General features: G+C 35.0%; 1 protein-coding gene across 1 annotated transcript in view; it reads right to left on the bottom strand.

The window, feature by feature from the left end:
* Positions 1-21,998, bottom strand: part of GPR158 (G protein-coupled receptor 158) — a 446,114-nt gene that overhangs the window by 114,636 nt on the left and 309,480 nt on the right. Inside the window, exon 5 of the mRNA XM_032396681.1 lies at positions 21,157-21,225. Within this exon, the coding sequence (XP_032252572.1) occupies positions 21,157-21,225 (69 nt within the window). The remainder of the gene's footprint in view (positions 1-21,156; positions 21,226-21,998) is intronic.

Here is a 21,998-nt window from a genome sequence, read left to right as displayed (position 1 = left end):
TATCTGACAAAATTCGACATCCAATCATGATAAAAACTCTCAACAAAGTGATGATAGAGGAAACATACCTCAACATTATAAAGGCCATATATGAGAAACCCATAGCTAATATCATACTCAATGGTGAAAAGCTGAAATGTTTTCCTCTAAGATTAGAAGCAAGACAAGGATGCCCTCTCTCACCACTTTCATTCAACACAATATTGGAAATCCTAGACAGAGCAATTAGGTAAGAAAAAGAAATAAAAGTCATTCAAATAGGAAAGGAAAAAGTAAAACTGTCGTAATTTGCAGATGACATGATTTACATATAGAAAACCCTAAAGACCGCTCAAAATCTGTTAGAACTAATAAATGAGTTAAGTAAAGTTGCAGGATACAAAAATCAATATACAGAAATTGGTTGTGTTTCTATATACTATAATGAACTATCCTAAAGAGAAACTAAGAAAACAATATCATTCACAAAGGCATCAAAAAGAATAAAATACCTAAAAATAAATTTAGCCAAGGAGGTGAAAGACTTGTACACAGAACACTATGACACTGATAAACTGAAGACACAAATAAATTCTGTACTCATGGACTAGAAGACTTACTAATGTTAAAATGTCCATACTACACAAAGCAATCTACAGATTCAATGCAATCTCTATAAAAATTCCAATGGCATTTTTCATATAACTAGAACAAATAATTCTAAAATTTGTTGGAATCACAAAAGACCTTGAATAGCAATCTTGACAAAGAAGAACAAAGTTACAGGCAACACACTCCTTAATTTCAAACTCTACTACAAAGCTACAGTAATCAATACAGTATGATATTGGAATAAAAACAGACACACAAATCAATGGAAAAGAATAAAGAGCCCAGAAGTAAATCCATGCCTATATGGTGAATTATGACAAAGGAGGCAAGAATATACAATGGGGAAAGGACAGTTTCTTCAATAAATGGTGCTGGGAAAACTGGACAGCCACATGCAAAATAGTGAAACTGAACCTCTATCTTATACCATATACAAAAATTAACTCAAAATGGATTAAAAAGTTGAATATAAGACCATAAAATTCCTAGAAGAAAACATAGGTAGTAAGCTCCTTGACCTCACTTTTGGCTGTATTTTTTTGGATCTGACTCCAAAGGTAATTTCAACCAAACCAAAACTAAATGACTGGGACTATAGCAAACCAAAATGCTTTTTCACAGTGAAGGAAACCATTAACAAAATAAAAAGGCAACCTTCTGAATGGGAAAAGATATTTGCTTATCATATATCCGATAAGGAGCTAATTACCAAAATATATAAAGAACTCATACAACTCAATAATAAGAAAATAAACAATCTGATTAAAAAATGGGCAGAGGATCTGAATAGACATTTTTCCAAAGAAGATGGGCAATAGGCACATGAAAAGATGCTCAACATCACCAATCATCAGAGAAATGCAAATCAAAACCACAATGAGACATCAAATCATACCCATTATCAAAAAGACAAGAAATAACATATATTGGAGAGATTGTGGAGACAAGGGAACATACACTGTTGGTGGAAATGTAAATGTAAAATAAGTGCAGCCACTATGGAAAATAATATTGAGGTTCCTCAAAAAGTTAAAAATAGAATGACCATATGATTTAGTGATTCCACTTCTGAGTATTCATCAAAAAGATGAAAGCACTGATTCAAAAAGATACATGCACCCCCCATGTATATTGCAGAATTACTTACAATAGCCAAGATATGGAAACAATCTATGTGCCCATGGATGGATGAATGGATAAGATGTGATACATGTACACAATGCAGTATTACTCCAGCTATAAAAAGAAATGAAATCTTGCCATTTGAGACAACATGGATAGACTTAGAGGGCTTTATACTAAGTGAAGTAAGTCAGGCAGAGAAAGACAGATATCATATGATTTCACTTACATATGGAATCTAAAACACAAATGAATAAAGAAACAAACCAAAAAACAGACTCAAATATAGAGGACAAACTGGTGGTTGCCAGAGGAAAGGTGGATTGGGTACAATAGATAAAGGGAATTAAGAGGTACAAACTTCTGTTTGTATGGAGATGAAAATTACAGCAAAGGGAATACAGTCAAAAATACTGTAATAACACTATAAGGTGACGAATGGCAACTACACTTGTCATGATGAGCACTGAGTAATGTATAGAATTGTTGAATCAATATCTTGTATACCTGAAACTACTATAACATTGTATGCTAATTATACATCAATAAAAACAAGAATAAAACGATCACTAAAAAAAACTTTGTACCTTATTCAATACCCTGTAATATCTAGGAGTTCAATTTGTAAAGGGCTTCTCAGAATATGTCTTACTAGTCCTTAAAAATTCCTATCATCACTCCATACAGTATGAGACCTTATCACTGACATCTACCTAGTGATTGAGGAAAATTTAGAAGTATAGAATACAAACAGAAGTAGAGGCAAAGGCTAAATATATATGATGACAACCAATAGTTGCCAAAAATTGGTCCTAGCCTTAGTCCAGATAAAATTTCCAGCCTTTTAAATGTGAAGCTTCCTTAAACAAACTTCTTTAGCAACTATTCCAATTTGAGACATCTTTGACTTCAAAGAAATGTGGAGCATTTTGTTAAACATCAAAATTAGTAATCTGTAGCAATATTAGCTCTCTTAAAAAAATTCATAGCAAAAGGAATGAAGCTTAGAGTAAAAACCATAGTTCCCGGTTTGAGCATACTATACTTAGTGTGCCTACACTATAGCTTAAAATAACTTCAAAGGTCTTTAAGCCATTAAAATTAGTACACCCTAAAAGGAGTTGAGCTGTCACCAGAAAACCCCATGTGAGAAAATCTATCTTAGGTGAGTCCCTCTTTTAGTAGTTATCTAATAGCCCCATAGATTAAATAAGGACTTTCTTTCCTGTCTGAATCACATCTGTTACATAATTACTTTTTTTCCAGGGAAGTGAAAGAAACAAGAGGAGCTATATAAAGATTACAATTAATAATGATCTGCAGTCTTCCACAAAATGAAGTCTGCATTGTGAGTTGCATAATCAGTATCTCAGTAGCCTTAGTTCTCTCTCTTCAAAAGTCATGGCTAGGCAGAGTCAGGGACAGGACTTCTGTTTAAATTTTTTTTCTTTTATAAAGATAATAATTACTCAGCCATCAGAAAGGATGAATACCCAGTATTTGCATCGACATGGATGGAACTGGAGGGGATTATGTTAAGTGAAATAAGTCAAGCAGAGAAAGACATTATCATATGGTTTCACTTATTTGTGGAACATAAGGAATAGCATGGAGGACATTAGGAGAAGGAAGGGAAAAATGAAGGGGGGGAAATCGGAGGGGGAGAAAAACCATGAGAGACTCTGGACTCCTGGAACCAAACTGAGGGTTACAGAAGGGAGGGGGTTGGGCGGTGGGGTAATCGGGTGATGGGTATTAAGGAGGGCACATTGTATACATAGCACTGGGTGTTATATGCAACTAATGAATTGTTGAACACTACATCAAAAACTAATGATGTATGATATGCTAATTGAACATAATAATAAAAAATAATTTTAAAAAACCTCCCTAAAAAAAAATAAAGATAATATATATGCATTGAAGAAATACAGAAGATGCAAACCAGCAACTAGAAGAAAATAACAATTACAGGCATGGCAGAGATGAGATCACAATATGCAGAATTCCCTTCTCCCAGTTTTTTTCAGATGGGCACATGGCCCCCTAGATAAAAAACAAAACAAAACAAAACTATTTCCCAGCCTCTTTTGAAGCTAAGAGTGACCATGTAATGAAATTCTGACAAATGATTGGCTAAATGGAAGAGAAGTATAGTATTTCCTCCCCCTTCACACTTTCTTCCCACCTGCTTCCTTGGATAAAGATGAAATCGTTAGAAGGGATAGAGGGAATGGGTCACCCAGGATCCCTGTAACTGTGAAATACAATTAGCTTTGGACTATTCACTACCATATTTCTTTTTTATGGGAGAAAAAGAGTTCAGCATTTTAAAACTTCTATTCTTATATGCCTTGGTACTTGCAGCTAATTCTGACCCTGGCACCTTATCTGATCCTAATACCATTTGTTACCTACCTTCTGAATTTTTAAATAGTCACAATTATGCAATACCTCTTTAAATTCTTATTTTTAGTTAGTTAGTTTACTCGTTTATTTTACATGGGAACTCATGGAGCATATGGGAGACTTCTTTAATTTAAATACTATGTTATTCTTTTGAATTGGAGTTTTAAGTAGGCATCAAAAGAAGGATGCTTTTCCTTTTCTTGTCAGAATTTTCAGTTTTATGGGCAGCAAAATCAAACACTATACTGAAAGCCAGGCAGTAACTTACTCAGTATGAAACAAAGTAGGTCAGGTGGGACCGTGAGAAACAAGAATACATAGGCACATTCCTAACTGGGATTGCTACTATGCAAGTCCAGCAGATGGCTGGCATTGAGGGACCGAGGGCCCAGTATTTATAATCATGGAGAAAAATGACTTTTAATGTGAACTTTGTTAATTTTTAAATGACGTTGGTGAGTAATTATAGAAAAATAAATTAATCCTATGTAGAGTAAAATTATCTGAAGGACAAATTCATGGTATAGGCACTGTAGGACTTTTTTTTTTTTTTTGGTCTGTTGGCTGGTTACATTTAAAATCAGGCTTTGGACATTAAAGTGTCTCAACAATTTGTAGCAGCTCTAGTTGGATCAGGGTTGCCTGACTGGTATGTTGCATGAGAATTTTTGATGATTGGTGTAGTAGGCAGAATAATAGCATCCAAAGATAACCATATCTCAAGCCCAGGAACCTACAGATACGTTGTTTTCGTCTCCATTTAAAAGAGGTTAAAAAAAGAAAAGGATTGCTAAAATACCAGAGGGGACTAGCCTAACTTGCAACCTGAGTGTATACATTCACTTTATTTGCTATATGAATTGTCTCCCTTTTTGAAGGTGCAAATTCCCATTTATCTGGTAACAAAATCAACTTCCAATCCAAGAATAACTCTTCATTTCTCTTTCCAGGTGATTAATATCAATTGTATTTTACCAAAGACTTTGTCTATGACAGACTGACATAAAACAAAATAAACAAACAAGTTAAAAACATTCATTCGTTCATCACACATAGTTTGAAAAAGCACTGCTGTAGGCCAATGGTTTTCATAGTGTGGTTCCAGGACCGTGGCCCAGCAACAGCAGCATCCCTTAGGAATTTATTTGAAATGCAGATTCTCTGACCCTACCCTAGATTTACTGAATCAGAAATGTAGAGGTGGGGTTCAGCAATCTGTGGTTTAACAAGTCCTAGATGATTCTGATGCTTGTAAAGTCAGAGAACCACTACTTTAGATATGCTACTTTGTTACCTAAGACTTAACACACCTCATAATATGTGCCAGCATATTATGCATTTACATGCATAAAATCATCCAATGGTACCTTTATAATCCTGACTTTACAGATAAGGCAATGGACATCCAGAGAGGTTAAATGACTAACCTGAGGTCACACAGCTACTAAGTGTCAGTTACCGTGGCTCCACTGTCCATGCTCTTAACCACTACACTATAAAGCCTAAGACTGATCAGATAAGTAAATAAGAGATAAGGTGTTCACCAGCTAGTCTATTAAGTTTTTCAGGAAACAACTACTTTAACATAGTTTAATCATGCGTCTCTAGAAAGTTAAGTAACAATTCTAATTTTGTTAGTATGTCAACCATGAAGACAGGGTTCTGTAACAGGGTTTTGTCAGAGACTTTTATATCCTATTATCAGGTAGCAACCTTTTTATCATGCGAAAGCTCGGCATTGTTTTTGGCACATCTAATTCCTTATTTACAGGTAACTGCAAAAATATTTATTGGATTCTTACTATATGCCAGGCATTATGCTACACATTGGGGAATGCAAGGATGTACAAGACATAAGATAACACATATAAAACACTTCAGATATATGATATGGAAAATCAGACAATAAATGTCAGCTCTCATTATTAAGGAGATCCTTTTGTTGTTGTTCATAATGGAGAAACACAGGAACTCAGCTATAAAACCAAACATAATGCAGTAATACTGCAGTAGAGAAATGACAGTTGTAATACTTAGTTGTTCTGTAATACTATTACTTTTCCCCTAAATTCATTAACAATGTTAATAAGAGAAATAATATCCTTCTTCCCTCTCCTTCTCTTCTTGCTCCTCCTCCCTGAAGTCCAGGACTCTGAAGACAGGACTTTATTTCTCAACGTTTTTAAAATGTTACCATAAGACTTTTTTTAGAGAATCATGGATTCATTCCTCTCAAATACAAAGGGGCAGAAATAGAATATATTTTTCTAAGAAAGAACTGAGAAGACACTGAAGGACAAATGTGAGACTTCCTTTAAAGCCAAGATTTCCAAGGTGAAAATAATGCTGCTTAAACATTAACTAAAAATTGTACAATTCACCAACATTCAGCATTCAACTTTTACTTTCAACATTCTGTTTAAACAGAGTGAGACAAGAAGGTGAAATAAAATGGCAAAAGGTTGACCAAGTGAAGGAAAAATAATTTCAGCACTCCTCGATGTTGTTAACAGCTGCCAAAAAGTCTGGATTATTAAGTGTTTAATTCATTTTTGTAGCTTAAATTTTTAAAAAGATTTTATTTGTTTATTTGTCAGAGAGAGAGCACAAGAAGGGGAACGGCAGGCAGAGGGAGAAGCAGACTCCCCACGGAGCAAGGAGCCCGATGCGGGGCTTGATCCCAGGATGCTGAGATCATGACCTGAGCTAAAGACAGACACTTTATTATTATTTTTTTTTTTTAAAGATTTTATTTATTTCCTTGACAGAGAGAGACACAGCGAGAGAGGGAACACAAGCAGGGGGAGTGGGAGAGGGAGAAGCAGGCTTCCCGCCGAGCAGGGAGCCCGATGTGAGGCTCGATCCCAGGACCTTGAGATCATGACCTGAGCCGAAGGCAGACGCTTAACGACTGAGCCACCCAGGCGCCCCTAAAGACAGACACTTAAGCCACTGAGCCACTCAGGCACCCTGTAGCTTAAATTTTTTAATTAAAATTCTATCAGAGCTTATATCATGGATCAGTTCAGTGTTAGTCCTGTAGATCTGTACTGCAGGTAACTGTTGAATTTTTCATTTGCTTTATGATGGCAGAAATAGCCTAAGTGACTGAATGACCGGTACAGTGACAGCCTTTGAAGAGTGCATGGATCCAGACGTGCCTGAACAGTACCATCATCTTTATTATTATTCTATCAGAGACAGTCATTTTGCCATAGAACGTACAGTTGTTTGGAGGAGATACATGAAGCCAGATCACTACAGACTGTGGGACAGATCCCAAAGTCTGAAAAGTCACCATCAATTATTAGAAAGTTGCAGTTTATTCATAAGGGCTCCCAACCAACTGCACTGAGATACTGCCTGAATCTAGCGTGAAGTCCTGAACAACAGGAAAATGAGAGAAACAGCCAAAATTTACACATCAGAGATGACCCCAGTTCTAATTTTTGCCCTGACCCCAGGTTTTCACTTGCTATTTATGGAAAAGAAGTCCCAGTACCTCTTTTACTAATCAGTGAGTGAACTGAACGTGTTCTGATTTAAGTTTAACCCCTCCACTTACTGGATCCTATTTAAGGGCTTCCATTATGACGGTATTCACATCTCTCCCGCACCATCATTTTCCATCGCCATGCAAACATGTAATTTATCTCATTAAAAAAAAAGTCACTTGACCTATAGCTTCCTCCAGTCCCCAATTCCCTACTTCTCTTTACTGCAAAACGTATAGATAAAAGGGGTTTACTTGCTGTCTCTATTTCATCTTCTCCATTTATCACCCACTACTGCTCCAAAACTGGTCTTGTCAAGACCACCTTAACATTCCCAAGTCCAGCAGGCAATTCTTGTTCCCCATCTTAGAAGACAAACCAGCAGCATCTGAAGGAATTAACCACTCTCTTCTCTCTCCTTCTTGAAACACAATGTGTTTGAATGAATTTAATTGATCCTACTCCTACTTCCCTGCTAGGTCATTCCCAGTCTCCTTTGCTGGATCCTCTTCATCTTCTGGACCTCCAACCATTACAACATGTCTGTCTATCTATCTATCTATCTATCTATCTATCTATCTATCTATCTATCTTTCTATCATCTATCTATCTGTCTGTCATGATGATTTTATATAGAGATACAATAAATACTCATACCCATTTATCCACCACTCTGTTTAAGAAAGAGAATTTTACTATTCACTACAAGCTTCCTTTATGCCCTGCTTCCTCTTTGATCCCATGCTCTTCCCCTCTGTCTCAGGCAACTATCATCCTGACTTTTGTGTTTGCCATTTTTCTGCTTTCTTAAGGTTTACCTCATATACTCATATTATATACACAGACACACAGACACACAGACACACACACAATTTCACACTCTGTATAAATGGAATCATACAGCATTATGGGATTTTTAGTATGTATTCTTTAAGGCAAACATAGGATTTATATTATTAATTATATAATTATAATTATAAATTATATAATAGGTATTATGTGGAAAAGGGTATAATGAAATCAAGCAAGATAGAGAAATGGCTCAGTTTTAAGTGCATTCCTTTACTGCAGATCTCAAAGCCTTTAACAAGAAGTGTTCGCTGTGACTCCCTAAGGAGCATTTGACAAATACACTTGACCTCTTCTTTTTTTAGAGCATCTTTTATTTTAGAGCATCTGATGAAATGCTGTGCTTTACATCAGAAGGCAAAATGTGCAACTGTTTTGAGAAAAAACCATATGACCAGCAAAGCCTCTCATATCCTCCTCACAATGAACAACAGAACGGCATGACTGATGTGTGAAGTAGACAAGACCATAGAGCAGGACAAGCATTTTTTTCCATATTTCTATAAGCATAATGAAAAGGATGTGTGTGATGAAAAAAGTGTGAAGAATGAAGAAAGTCAAAGTTAAATTGAAAGTAAGTTTTGGATTAGAATGTCATCTGAACAGGTCTATATTTCAATTGATCATATCTATATTATTGCTGAAGCCTAGAGATGGCATTCAAAATAAACCTCATTTTGCATACTCAGGAACAGATAAATCATGGAGATTTATATACAACTAATCATAAATTAAATTTCCTTTAAATAATTTATATTAAGTATTCCTAAAGGTCTATCAATAATGATTATATTTTCACAATATATAACTAATCTATTTTCTTTATATTACAGAAATTATAACATGAAGAGATATTTGTATACAATAATCACAGCTTTTAGGTAAATGTATAACTGAAATAGACAAATAAATTAACACACTTTTCCAATACATTCCAGGAAAGCAATCTGTTCTTTATCCCAGACATTCACACTGACCTTTCTAATTTAAGCTATAGGTCCAAATGCTTTCTTTAATCACACTTATAGCAGGCTCAGGATACTCTGACGTTAGGTTTTTGTTAATATGATTCTATGTAAGTATTACATCTTTATAGTTTTCCTCTTTTGCTATTTTCTTTAAATAATAAATCTACTTTATTGAATTGAGACTCCTTAGTGACATTGTGTCGTCCCTGACATTTAAGGTATGATTTGCCTTGTCAAAACGTCATCTTCTTGTCATTTTTAAAAGAATACTTGCTACCCTTTTACACAGTGTATCTAAGTCTTCATGATTTTTTCCTCTAATAGCTTTAAAAAGGAAACTATTTTTAAAGATACATTGCTAATTTCAATTTTTTAACAACTATTTTTCTGTTTGTGACTATTTTCTGAATTATCTCTTAAATATCTTTGTCTTTTTTACCTTCTTATGTCAAATTGTTCACGTATAAGACCACACAGATAAACCTGGACATCATGATATTGGTAGTTTGTTAATATAAATGTCTAACAATTCTGAGGATGTTTTTAGAGACCATTAAAGTTATCTAAAATTACATGTTCACATATAATACCTAAAACCTAAGGTATAAATTTGTTGGTCTTTTTATTAGAAAATAAACTACCAAACTTCAGAAATAGTTAACTACTTATGTGTCCTGGGTCTGCACAGGAAAATTTAAGATGCATTTTTGTAAACAGAGGAGAAATAGTAACTTGAAAAAAGAGGCAGAATGAATTCCTGATGTGTTTTTTTTTCCCATGGGCAAAGACATTATCTCACCAACTCTAGCAAGGGAGTTAGAAAGGAACTGAGACTTTACCCTTTTATATATATATATATATATATATATTTTTTTTTTTTTTTTTTTTTAACTAGAGAGCTATAATATGCTAGCTAGGACATTGCTGCAGAGGTACACTTTCTTATCTTTTGACTCAAACCATCTGACTGTCAAATTCTCTCTCATTGCCAGAGCTAGGATCTCCTTATTTGTTGCTATAAAGGCATTCTCAGGATAATTTATTACGTTCTTAGTCTACTGCCAAACTGTGACATTTCTGCCTCCACATCATCACTGAATCTGTCTCCATTTGGTCCCATTAGACATTCGCTGCAATTGTGGTGGATTATTCTCACTTTAATGTCCTAATTTTTGAATTAACCTCTCCCTGTTTATTACAAAATAATGAATTCCTTAACTTCCTTTCAATGAAGAGTTGATATTTGGAAGATTTAAAGAATATGATATGGGGGAGCTGGCCATGGAGATATGTGGGTTAAGACTGCTCCAGGAAATAGCCAAGGTCAAGACCATGGGGTAGATGTATGCCAGGTCTGCTCAAGGAAGAGCATCAAGACCAGTGCTGTTGCAGCAGAATGAGAGAGGCAGAGAGCAGGGGAGTACAAGGTCAAAGAGGTAAAAGTGGGGCCAGGTCATATAAGACTGTGTAGGCTAGAATTAAAGTTTATTTTTGGTCTAGATTATTTTCTACCTCTCTATAGGGAACTCAGAGATAAAGAAGAGATTTATAGCTATACAGTTATGTAGGTGTATGTGCATGTGTTTAATTGCTTTAGTTAGAATTATGTTGAAGCTCGACAAATTTTTAATGTGCTATAATGGAAGCAGATGCAGCAGACATAGTCCTGCTCTTGAAAAGCTTATAATTAAAAAGTATGATTCTAACAGATCTATTCATTGGAGAGTGAATATTTGCATAGGAGGGTCAAAAGGAAACTGGGGATTTTCCTATAGAAACATAGTGTCATCCCAGATCGGAGAGAGATCTGGAGAGATCATCTTTGTTGATGTACCTAAGTGGCACACTAGCCAAGGAAGGTCACCAGAGCTTAAGGGGGGTAAAAAAGGAAGGCGAAGGCTCAGATTACAATATAACCTAAATTTGTATGGCTTCATGTGACCTCAAAATAAAGAAGTAGCCTGCGTCAATCTACTTCTCCTGCTGCTCTCCACTTAATTCTTCATAAAAGAGCTACATATAAAAACTGCTTTCTTCAAAAATGAAAAGTAGCAAGTCAAAACTACAATGAGATACCACTTCCACCCACTAGGATGGCTATTAATTTTTTTTTTTGAAATACAGAAAATAACAAGTGTTGATAAAGATGTAGAGAAACTGGAATCCTCATGCATTGCTGGTGGGAATGTAAATGCTGCAGCTACCTTGGAAAACTGGCAGTTTCTTAAGAGTTAAATTACCACATGATCGAGCAATTTCATTCCTAGGTATATACCTGAAAAACTGAAAGATGGGACTCAGATACCAATGTTCATAGCAGCATTATTTACAATAGCCAAAAGGTGACAACAACCCAAATGTCTATCACAGATAAATGGTAAACAGAATGTGGTATTATGCACACTAGGGAATATTACTCAGCTGTAAAAAGGAATGAATTTCTAACATATGCTACAACATGGATGAACCCTGAAAACGTTATGTTAAGTGAAATAAGCCAGGTACAAAGGGGCAATTACCATATAACTCCACTCATATGAAGTACCTGACAATAGGCAAATTCAAGACAGAAAGTAGAATGGAGGTTACCAACAACTAGGGGTAAGGGAGGAATGGGAAGTTATTATTCAACGGACAGAGTTTTAATTGGGGATGATGGAAAAGTTCTGAAAATAGTGATGATTGCACAACACTATGAATGTACTTAGTGCCACTAAACTGTAGATTAAAAATAATTAAAATGGTAAGTTTATATTTATGTATATTTTACTGCAATAAAAAAGAATTATCACAAAAAAGAAATCAGAAAGGAGCCAGCACAGACTCTTTGTTTAAATACTGGAGGAAAAGGGCACATGAAGAATGGACAACAAAAGTGACGTTACCCAAGAAAATTGGCACAAGTTCAAATTAATAATTCTCATGGCCTCAAAGAAATTACAAAAAACCGTGTTTCCTCTGATAAAGAAGCTCAAAGAAAAAGATATCAGAGTCAAAGAAGAGATAAGAAAAACAGAGAAAGAGATAAAATTACTCCAAGAAAGCTGGAGAAGAGGGAAGAAAGTGAAAATGGAAATAAAATAAAAACAGTAGAGAGTTTAAAGGAATATTAGAATCAACTCCAGCAGAATAAACACACCTGAGAATAGTGTAAAGGTCACAGAATAAAGGGTTGATGGAAACACACAAAGCAAAATAGAAAAGAACAAGGATATACAAATGACTAGAAACATAGATAAAGAAGGAAAAGAAAATCCAATGTATACATGATTCCTGTTCCTGAAGAAGAAACAAAAAATTAAATACATATATTTTTTAAAGTCTAGGAACAGAAGAGGTCTTACATCTATATATTGAAAAGAAACACTATGATCTAAGAAAAAAAAAATAAGACAGAATGATAAATTTCAAGGTAATTCCCAGCTTATTTAGTTTCAAGACTGAAGAATGCAATCAGGCTACTTCAAGAGCTGAAAATATTCAGATAATGTATATAAAGTTCTGAGCAATATAAAGTGTGTCCGGAAATTTTTATACTCAACTAAACTATTCTTCATGTATAAAGACAATGGGTAGAGATTCTCAAGCATATAAGAACTCAAGAACTATAGGACTCATTTTTCCTTCATGAAAAATCTGTTAATGAAAACCAAGGAACAAATCAAAATAAAGAACTGAGGAATGAAGAAGCCAGGTTACAAAGATTAGTGGAAAATATTAAACCTATTTAATACAGACCTAAGGTTAAACAACTATGTGAATAACAGTTTTGTAATTGCATATTATATACATGTTATAAATGTTAACAATCCAAAAATTATTAACAAAAATCAAAAAGTAGAGGGAAGGGGCAAAAGGAACTGTATTCATGTTTGATTTCTTAGCTGTCCCAGCTGAAGTAAAGTGATACTGTCTAAAGTTGAAACATACAGCTAAGTGAAAAAGAATTAACCCAACTTTTGAAACATTTTATAGTCTTTTTTAATCTTAGAAAGATCTATTAGAACTAACAATGCTTGTTGTGAAGCTTCATTTATCTAAAAATTAGTAATATTTTTAGTTTCACTTCAGTTTTTCGGTTAAAACAATAAATATTATAATTAATTTTTTATAAAATGTCATAGATCTGTATCTTGATTTCTACCATTCATCCATTTTCTATTTCAATTTATAAATGTGCATACACAGATGTCTCAAATGATCAAATGTATACAGTGATTCTTTCTCGATGATATTTTGTTTTTTTGTTTGTGACTCTTTCTTTGTGCTTAGTTTGCAAGTAATGGTAATTATTATATTTCAAAAAAATAACAGAGTATTTTTAAGAGGCATACAGTCTAATTGGTATTTATTTTAGCAAAAATGTAAACACTGTTGCTTTTTCACTGACAAACTAAAGCCAGGGGTCAAATTCTCAATGATTTAAGGCTCTCTCAGTTTATTAAGACTCTTTCAGCTAAAAGAAGATAATTACTTAGTTCCTGACATATCACTGATCCAAGACTCTTAACCAGATACCCTGTAATATGCATACTGGAGAGCCTCCATGCTTTTATGAGAAGACCACACCTACCAACAATCAGTCTTCTCTCTGGTAGGCTGAGGAAAGAGTATAGGGAACAAGTGGATAAATGGAACTGCACAGAATTCCAGGACATTTATAACTATTTCTTCTATTCCTCTAACCTATCCTATAATAGAGAACAGAGTGTCTTAGTGTCACACTCTCTAAGCTCCCTTGAAGGAGGTGGTCTGGTTTTTGTCTTTTAATCTCAATATTTTAACCAATATTCCTGAAATTCACTAGCAGTTTGAGGATTAAGAGTCTTCTATTCCCAGGGCACCTGGGTGGCTCAGTTGGTTGAACACCCAACTCTTGGTTTTGGCTCAGGTCATGATCTCAGGTTCTTGGGATCGAGCCCCATGTTGGGTTCTATGTTCAGTGCAGAGTCTGCTGGAGATTCTCTCCCTCACCCTCTCCCTCTACTCCTCCCCCTGCTCGCAAGCACATGAGCGCATGGGCACGCGCTCTCTCTCAAATAAATAAATAAAATCTTAAAAAAAAAAAAAAAGAGTCTCCTATTCCGATACTCTTTGAGCTACCTTGGCATGATACAACTATCCCCATACTACTGTTTTCTTGACAGTACTGGTAAGCTCATGAGTATTTAACTTTCCTTCCGATTTACTTTTTCCCTTTTGCTCTGGATTCATCCAAATGGATCTAGATGACACCAAGTAAGATGCAGTCTAGATCAGCTTAAAAAACTGTGTTTTAAGGATGGAATCTTTGAGTTGAGGAGAAATCTCCTTACAAAAGCCCCTAGATAATTGAGGTTTGAGGAACATTGGCCTAGCTGTAAAATTGGGAACTTTGTGCCCTATGTGAATCTGTCTCAGTGCTGACCTGCTACCATTTCTCTCCAAAAAGAACCAGGGCTCCTTGGAGAAAAGGCTGATTCCAGGGCTGGGCTAGGGAAAGTACTCTCTGTTGAACTAGAATGTAGGGAAGTGCTGAGAATGATAGGATAATATGAAAAGAATGCAGGAGCCACTGGGCAAATTTAGGTTAATTTGATCTTTGAAATAAATAGTTATAATAATAATAATGGATTAAAAGCTCAGCTGCTTTAGCTATATTCTCATGGTCACATTCTCACTCTTCCTCCCTGCTTGCAACTCTCTGTTCTTTATTTCCTTCCCCTTAAGCTCTATGCTCAGAACAATATGCTCCTGTTTTAACTCTGCTTCTGAATGTTGTGTGTGCTCTACACTGGAGATAAGAAAAATCTGAGTTTTAGTTTTAGGCTTTGGAGTGATCATAAAAAAAGTAGTCTTTTAACTGACTTAGGTTTTGAGCCACTGAAACCAACCTGATATGGTCTACAGGGTTATTTATTAGGTTCAAATATAAAATAGCCATTTTTGTAAGTAAAGTGATTCAGTATCAGAAACTTCATATGGTTTAACAACATGCTCCATCCAAGCTCACAGGAGTTTTATATTGGGTCTTACAGTCAAACTTTAAACTATTTTAAATTGGTTCCCTGTTTTATCCTCTTGCCTTTTATTTCCTCAGAGACCTAATGAGGAAAGGTGCCTGAACAAGGGGGTAGAACATGAGCATCCCTGATTATCTTGCCTAATGTTATCTCAATCACACATTCACCCCTCTATCATAAGTACTGTCATGGAGTGAAAGGAGTGTTAGACCAGGAGTCAAGAGACTAGATTCTAATCTTGGCTTTCTCACTACTTAGCTGAGAAAAGTTGGGTAAGTTACAGTTTCTCTCAGACTCTCCTTTCATTTGCAAAACAGACATTGAATAAAGACTAAGTTGTGCCTGACATTCCTTCCTGTTCTAATATTTTATAGTTCTTTATTTTAGGGCCTGGGTGGAGTAGGGAAACAACATGAAAATTAGTATTTATTTACACATGTATGGGTATAGAAAGGCACATCAGCCATCCAAATAGCTAATCAAGGTTACAGGAAAAAATTCACCTTATTAGCTGAAACTGGTGGTTTAGACAAGTCAGAAACGAACTTCTAGATTCCATATGACTTAAAATGTTTTACTAATCCACTAAATGTCATTTTATGTAATTTAACAGGTAAAATATACTTTAGTTGATATTTTAAAGTTTTTTCTTTTTTCTATAAGTTATATGAAAGTTTTTAGATGATTATGAAGACTAATTATTTGTTCACAAATGTATGGACTTCAAATCATGAGTCTCTTGAGAATCTGTAAGAAAATGTTTTAAAAGCTTTCGTTCTCTGCTATCCAATTATAACAATGCTAAATTTAGTCAGATTTTGGTTTGTCCTCATCTGCACAATGATGATAATCTCTAATTTGGACTTTCCAATATAAGCATTGTTATGAAATCGTCTGTAGTCTAAGATTGCTTAGAAAAGGCAAAAATAACCTTAATTCTTGCAAATCTGAACAACAATATGCAGCATAAAAAGAAAAGGCTCATTGCATAACAACTCAGCAGAACAGTGAATACCCAAAGCCTCCTTCCATGGAGTTACCCAGCCCTGAAAACAATTTTCCTTTATTCAAGCATACTTAAAAACAAAAACAAAAAACAAAAAGCCTATAATCCCCATTAAAACTTTCAAAAGCAATTTTGGTATGGACCACACCAGGAACAGAGAAAGTAGGTAAGATATTTAACAAATAAGAAAAGTATAGGTCACATTTATATCATCAAATGATTAGACCTTTCGGCTATATTAGGTTTACTGAATTACACCTTTATCACTTAATACAGAGATCTTCTTTGCAGCATATAGTCTAGCCAAGAGTTATAAAGTTCATTTCTGTAAAACCCAGGGAAGTCAATGAGCCTTGGTCCAATAACTAAATTACTTATGCCTCTTGTCAAGAATGTTTTATGCACACGCACCCACGCACATATACACACCCTATGTAGCAAAAAGCTTTCCTAACAATTTCTGATATATCATCTCTCATTCTCTCACCTAAAATAAAATTACTTTCCTTACCAGACTCAATCAATAGTATATTTTAATCTCCTTTCCTCCCCTGTGTCTTATGCTCCATTCAAACCTTCATTAAGTAACCTGACCCTTTCTGTCTTCAGAGCATGAACACTAACTAGCTTGAAACCAAGGTACACAGTTTAAACTTGGGAACTAGATATTAATATCTCAAGCAGTTACAGAAAAACATATGTTATAAACGATGAAAGAGATAGCTAATTAATCATGAAGTCAACATAATGAGGTTTCTGTTAGATTTTTTTTTGGTAAGTCTTCTTTTCTGTTATTTTTTTCCCTCTCAGGCATATCAGAATTATGAAGCAGAAGTGCTATCTTCACATTCCTCTTAAATTTCCATTTCTTTCTCCTTTTTTTTCTCTGTATCTGACATCATCATAGGTACAGGTCCATCACATATCTTTCAAAATTGTATACCAGTCAATGAAAGGGTCTTTAATAACTGCTTTGAACATTTAGCAGCATAAAATTTACTCTTCTTTCAAATGTTCTTGTTTTCCAGAGTACTTCAACCATCCATCCATAAAGAGGCTTTAAAATTCTTTTATAGATTTTACGCCCATGTTCATCAATATAACCACTTGATTTGAATAAATATGAACCTTATAAAAAATAAAATGAAATTTTGCTAACATCTCAAAATAACATTAATAAGTGTTTTACTGCCTGTTAGCACTAAATAAAGTAATATTAATAAGGATCATCATGCTTAGCCTTCCACAATCAAGCAGATTCTTTGGAAGCTACTATTTCAATGGGACAATAGCCACTAGTTTGGGGTACAGGTCTAAATTCATTCAAGTATATCCTCATTTTTTCACTCACTACATATTTACTGTGCTTCAACTATGGTTATAGGTACTTGGCTGTGCGCAAAATAACTGTATCATCTTCTTATTCTCAAAGAACTAGAGTTTGTGCAGGAGAATGACATTAATCAAATAATGGCATTTGTGAATGTACACTTACAAACTGAGATGGGGTTTGTCAAGAAAGACGGTGGGATTCCATGAGAAACTATTAAAAGGAATTTGATTCTGATTTGGAGTCAAGGAAAGAAACCTCTCCTAAAAAAGTGATATTTAAGTAGAAATCTGAAGGATAACTAGCAAGTTGTTAATTAGGCAAAAGAAGTCATGAGATGGCGGGGGGCAGGGGCAGGTAGGAAGAAAGGAGGACTCTTCAAAACTGAAGGAAAAGCATGTGAAAATGTCCTAAGGGGCATCTTAGTTTCTTACTGCTGCTGTAACATACTACCACAAACTTAGTGGCTTAAAACAATACAGATTTATTATCTTACAGTTATGGAATTTAGAAGTTCAAAATGGATCTTACAGAGCTAAAATCATGGTGTTCTTTCTGGAGGCTCTCGGGAAGAATCTGTTTCCTTGCCTTTTCCAGCTTCTAGAGACTGCCTACATCCCTTGGCTTGTGGTTTCTTTCATCCATCTTCAAAGCCAGCAAGAGTCAGTCCAATCTTTTTCACGATAGTTTCTCTTTGGTTCTCTCTCTTCTGCTTCTCATTTTCACTTAGGACCCTTGAGTCCATCTACAAAATCCATGATAACCTCTTTATCTCAAAGTCCTTTATTTCATCATGTCCCATTTTACATGTAAGGTAACATACTTATAGGTTCCAGGGATTAGGACAATGGACATTTTTGGGGAGCCATTATAATACCACCATGAGAGAGATTATATATCATTTATGAACGGAAAGGTCAGAGTAGCTGGGTGCAGAAAGTGAGAAGAAAAGTGGTACTGGATGAGGCTGGGGAGGTGGGCAAGGACCACACTATAGATAACATCATACACCATATCAAGGGTTTTGATCTTTATTCTAAGAACTCTGGGAAGCTAGCTATAGAAGTAGTGACAGATTAGATTTTATATTTTTTTTTTTTTTTTTTTTTTAAAGATTTTTATTTATTTGAGAGAGAGCGAGCACATGAGAGGGGGGAGGGTCAGAGGGAGAAGCAGACTCCCTGCCGAGCAGGGAGCCCGATGCGGGACTCGATCCAGGGACTCCAGGATCATGACCTGAGCCGAAGGCAGTCGCTTAACCAACTGAGCCACCCAGGCGCCCTAGATTTTATATTTTAAAAATATCCTTCTGGCTACTGGATAGAAAGCGTATTTTAAAATAGCAGAGGTTCAGGAAATAAGATGATGGTGACTGCAACAACAGATATTCAGATGATTATTATTCAGATTAGTGAAGTTATTTGGGTCTTTACTTCCTAATTGGGTGATTCTATAACTTTGGCTAAACATCTTTCTGGTAGTTCTATGGGGAAGATGAAATGTTATGATACATAACTTGCCATTTATACAGAAACAGTCCCAGGCATGATAAAGACTCTTTGTATTATATTGCTTCTATTATTAATTACTGTGCATAACTCCATACTAGTAAATTAGACAACTTTAGTAATATGGATGATTTTATGGAAAAGGTTAAAATGATTATACCCAAATAAATTTCTATCTTAAGAAGAAATATAATTCAAGAAGTAGAAAACTTGAATAAATTAAGAACCCTTATAAACACTGAGTGGGGGAAGAGGGTTAGAGAATCGGGAAATATGGGGCAGGATCCAAATCATGTTAGATCTTGGAGCTTATTCTAAGAATATTGGCTTTTACTATAAGTAAAATTGTGAACCTTTTGAGAGTTTTGAGGGGTGTCATGGTCTAAACTGGGCATTACAACTAGCTGATACTTTGAAAATAGACAGATCACAGGGGTGTTAGTGTAGAGAGACAGAGGCCAGGGAGGGACTATGCCAATAATCCAGAAGAGGCTGATTGTGGTTTAGACCAGGATGGTAGCACTGAATGAGGTGGAGGGAGTGGTTGGGTTTTTGCTATGTTCGGAAGGGTTTCTGATGGATGTGAGAAAAAGAAAGTTGTCAAGAATGACTCCCAAGTTTTAGCCTGAGTAACCAATGGGACAGAGTTGTCATCAATGGAGATAGAGGAGACTGACTTTGGGTGTGTGGGAGATCAAGTATCTCAGTTAAGAAAATGATAGGGAATTCTGGTAGACCCTCAAAAGGAGTTGCAGAGTAAGCAATTGAATATGAATTTAGAGCTCAGGGGAAAGGTCTAAGCTGGAAATATAAATTTGGGAGTCATTGTATATAAACAGTATTTAACGGTTTGAGACTAGATGAGATCACCGAGGGAGAATATAGAACATGAGAAGTTCCACTAGGATGATGCCTGAGGCACTTAAGAGGTGGGAAAGAAGATTAAGAATCAGCAAAGAAGGCTGAAATGGAGCAGCTAGTGAGGTAAGAGGTAAACCAAAAAGCACATGGTGCCATGGAAGCCCTACCTTTTTTTCTCTAACATCTACTCATCTTTCAGATCTCAGTCGAGTGATATTTTATTCCCTAGACTTAGTTAGTTGTCTCTCCTAAGTGTTTCCACAGCACCCTGCCTCCACAGTATCTCAGCTTTTTTCAATTATATTATAATTGCCTGTACGGACTCATCTCATTCTATAAATTGTAAGCTTCCTGAGAGGAGAAATCAAGTTTCTCTCACTCACAAAACATTCCAGTTTAGTATAGTACTTAACACACAATAACTGCTGAATATAAGTCGGTTGAATTGAATTAGGAAAATAAGTACTTACCTTGTGGTTACAGACAGGTTGCCAGGGTGATAGGAAGTCTACTAGGATTATCTATGCCACAAATACCACACATACATTTATTTTGTTTATTTTTCTATGTAACCATCTGGAATTTTTCAGCACAAACTTGTTGGTGTGTCTCATGGTTTTGATTCAAGTAGGGAAGGAAGAAGGAAACCAATATTTATATGTATATGGCAAGCATACATAACAAGCATGCCTTTTTTATGTTAGCTCACTTAAGCAGTCAACCCTCTTCATAAATTTGGGAAGAAAAGTACGATTACCTCCACTTTATATGTCTATTATATATAGATACGGGTATATAAACTTGTATATAGATATATAAAAAAGTAATATATATTTGAAGAGTTATTGATACTATAATATACATACATATATATACATATATATTTATATAAACACATATACATACATAGATATAGATATATAGATATATATAAATACACACACATATATATAAAAATTACTGTCTGAGCAAAATAAAACAAATGGTTATTTTTAAAATACAATTATGTTACTTACTGGAAAGTATAGAAGCAGAGACCCAAAAAGAATTGTTTCCAACAGGATAAGGCCTGATGCCCTGATGCTCTAAAAAAAAAAAAGAAAGAAAAAGAAAAAGTCATTGTTAATTTACATTCCTAGAATGGAAGAACTTATGCTCTTGTGACAATGCCTCAACCAGTAAATGAAAATTGGCTAGTATTCCAGAAGTGAACTTAACTGAAACCTAAAAGAAGACTGACTATAAAGGTGGTGGTGGACTTGATGATATTGCCAGTGGCTTCATGGAATTTTGTTCTCTAAAATTTGAATCCATGAGCAATCTGAGCAGCTGAGAACACTTTTTAGAAGATCCTTTCAATCCAAGAAGTTCACAGATACAAAATATCTTGCTTGTATTTCTGAAACATCAACCACAAGTACATATGGAATGCTAACCCTTAACCATTTCACAAATACTTGCAGGATGGTTTTAGTGGATAAAACAGACATACACACAAGGTCTTGGCATCTCAGTAATATATATCCTATCATGTCAAAAATAGTCACCAAAGCTCACCTAACAGAGCTCCACTATGTGAATAATATAAATCACATTAAATAACAGAGGTATTTCACCTTGTGAATATGCTTAAATTATTCTTAACTGAAAATTCAATAGAATAAATTGATTTTTGAATAATTTCCTAATTATTTAAAGTTTACTATGCATAAATATGCTTAATAATCTTAAGATATTTTGTTAGACTCAAATAGCATTATCTTTCCAAAGCAGAATGACTGAAGTGGCAAGAAATAAAAGACCAAAGAATTTTATCTTCTAATAAAAAATTTTGCTTCAATGAGTTCAAGTATCAATA

This window comes from Phoca vitulina, unplaced genomic scaffold (assembly GCF_004348235.1).
Source record: "Phoca vitulina isolate PV1807 unplaced genomic scaffold, GSC_HSeal_1.0 scaffold93, whole genome shotgun sequence".
Taxonomy (NCBI): Eukaryota; Metazoa; Chordata; class Mammalia; order Carnivora; family Phocidae; genus Phoca; species Phoca vitulina.
This window is presented reverse-complemented; position numbering and strand designations above follow the sequence as displayed.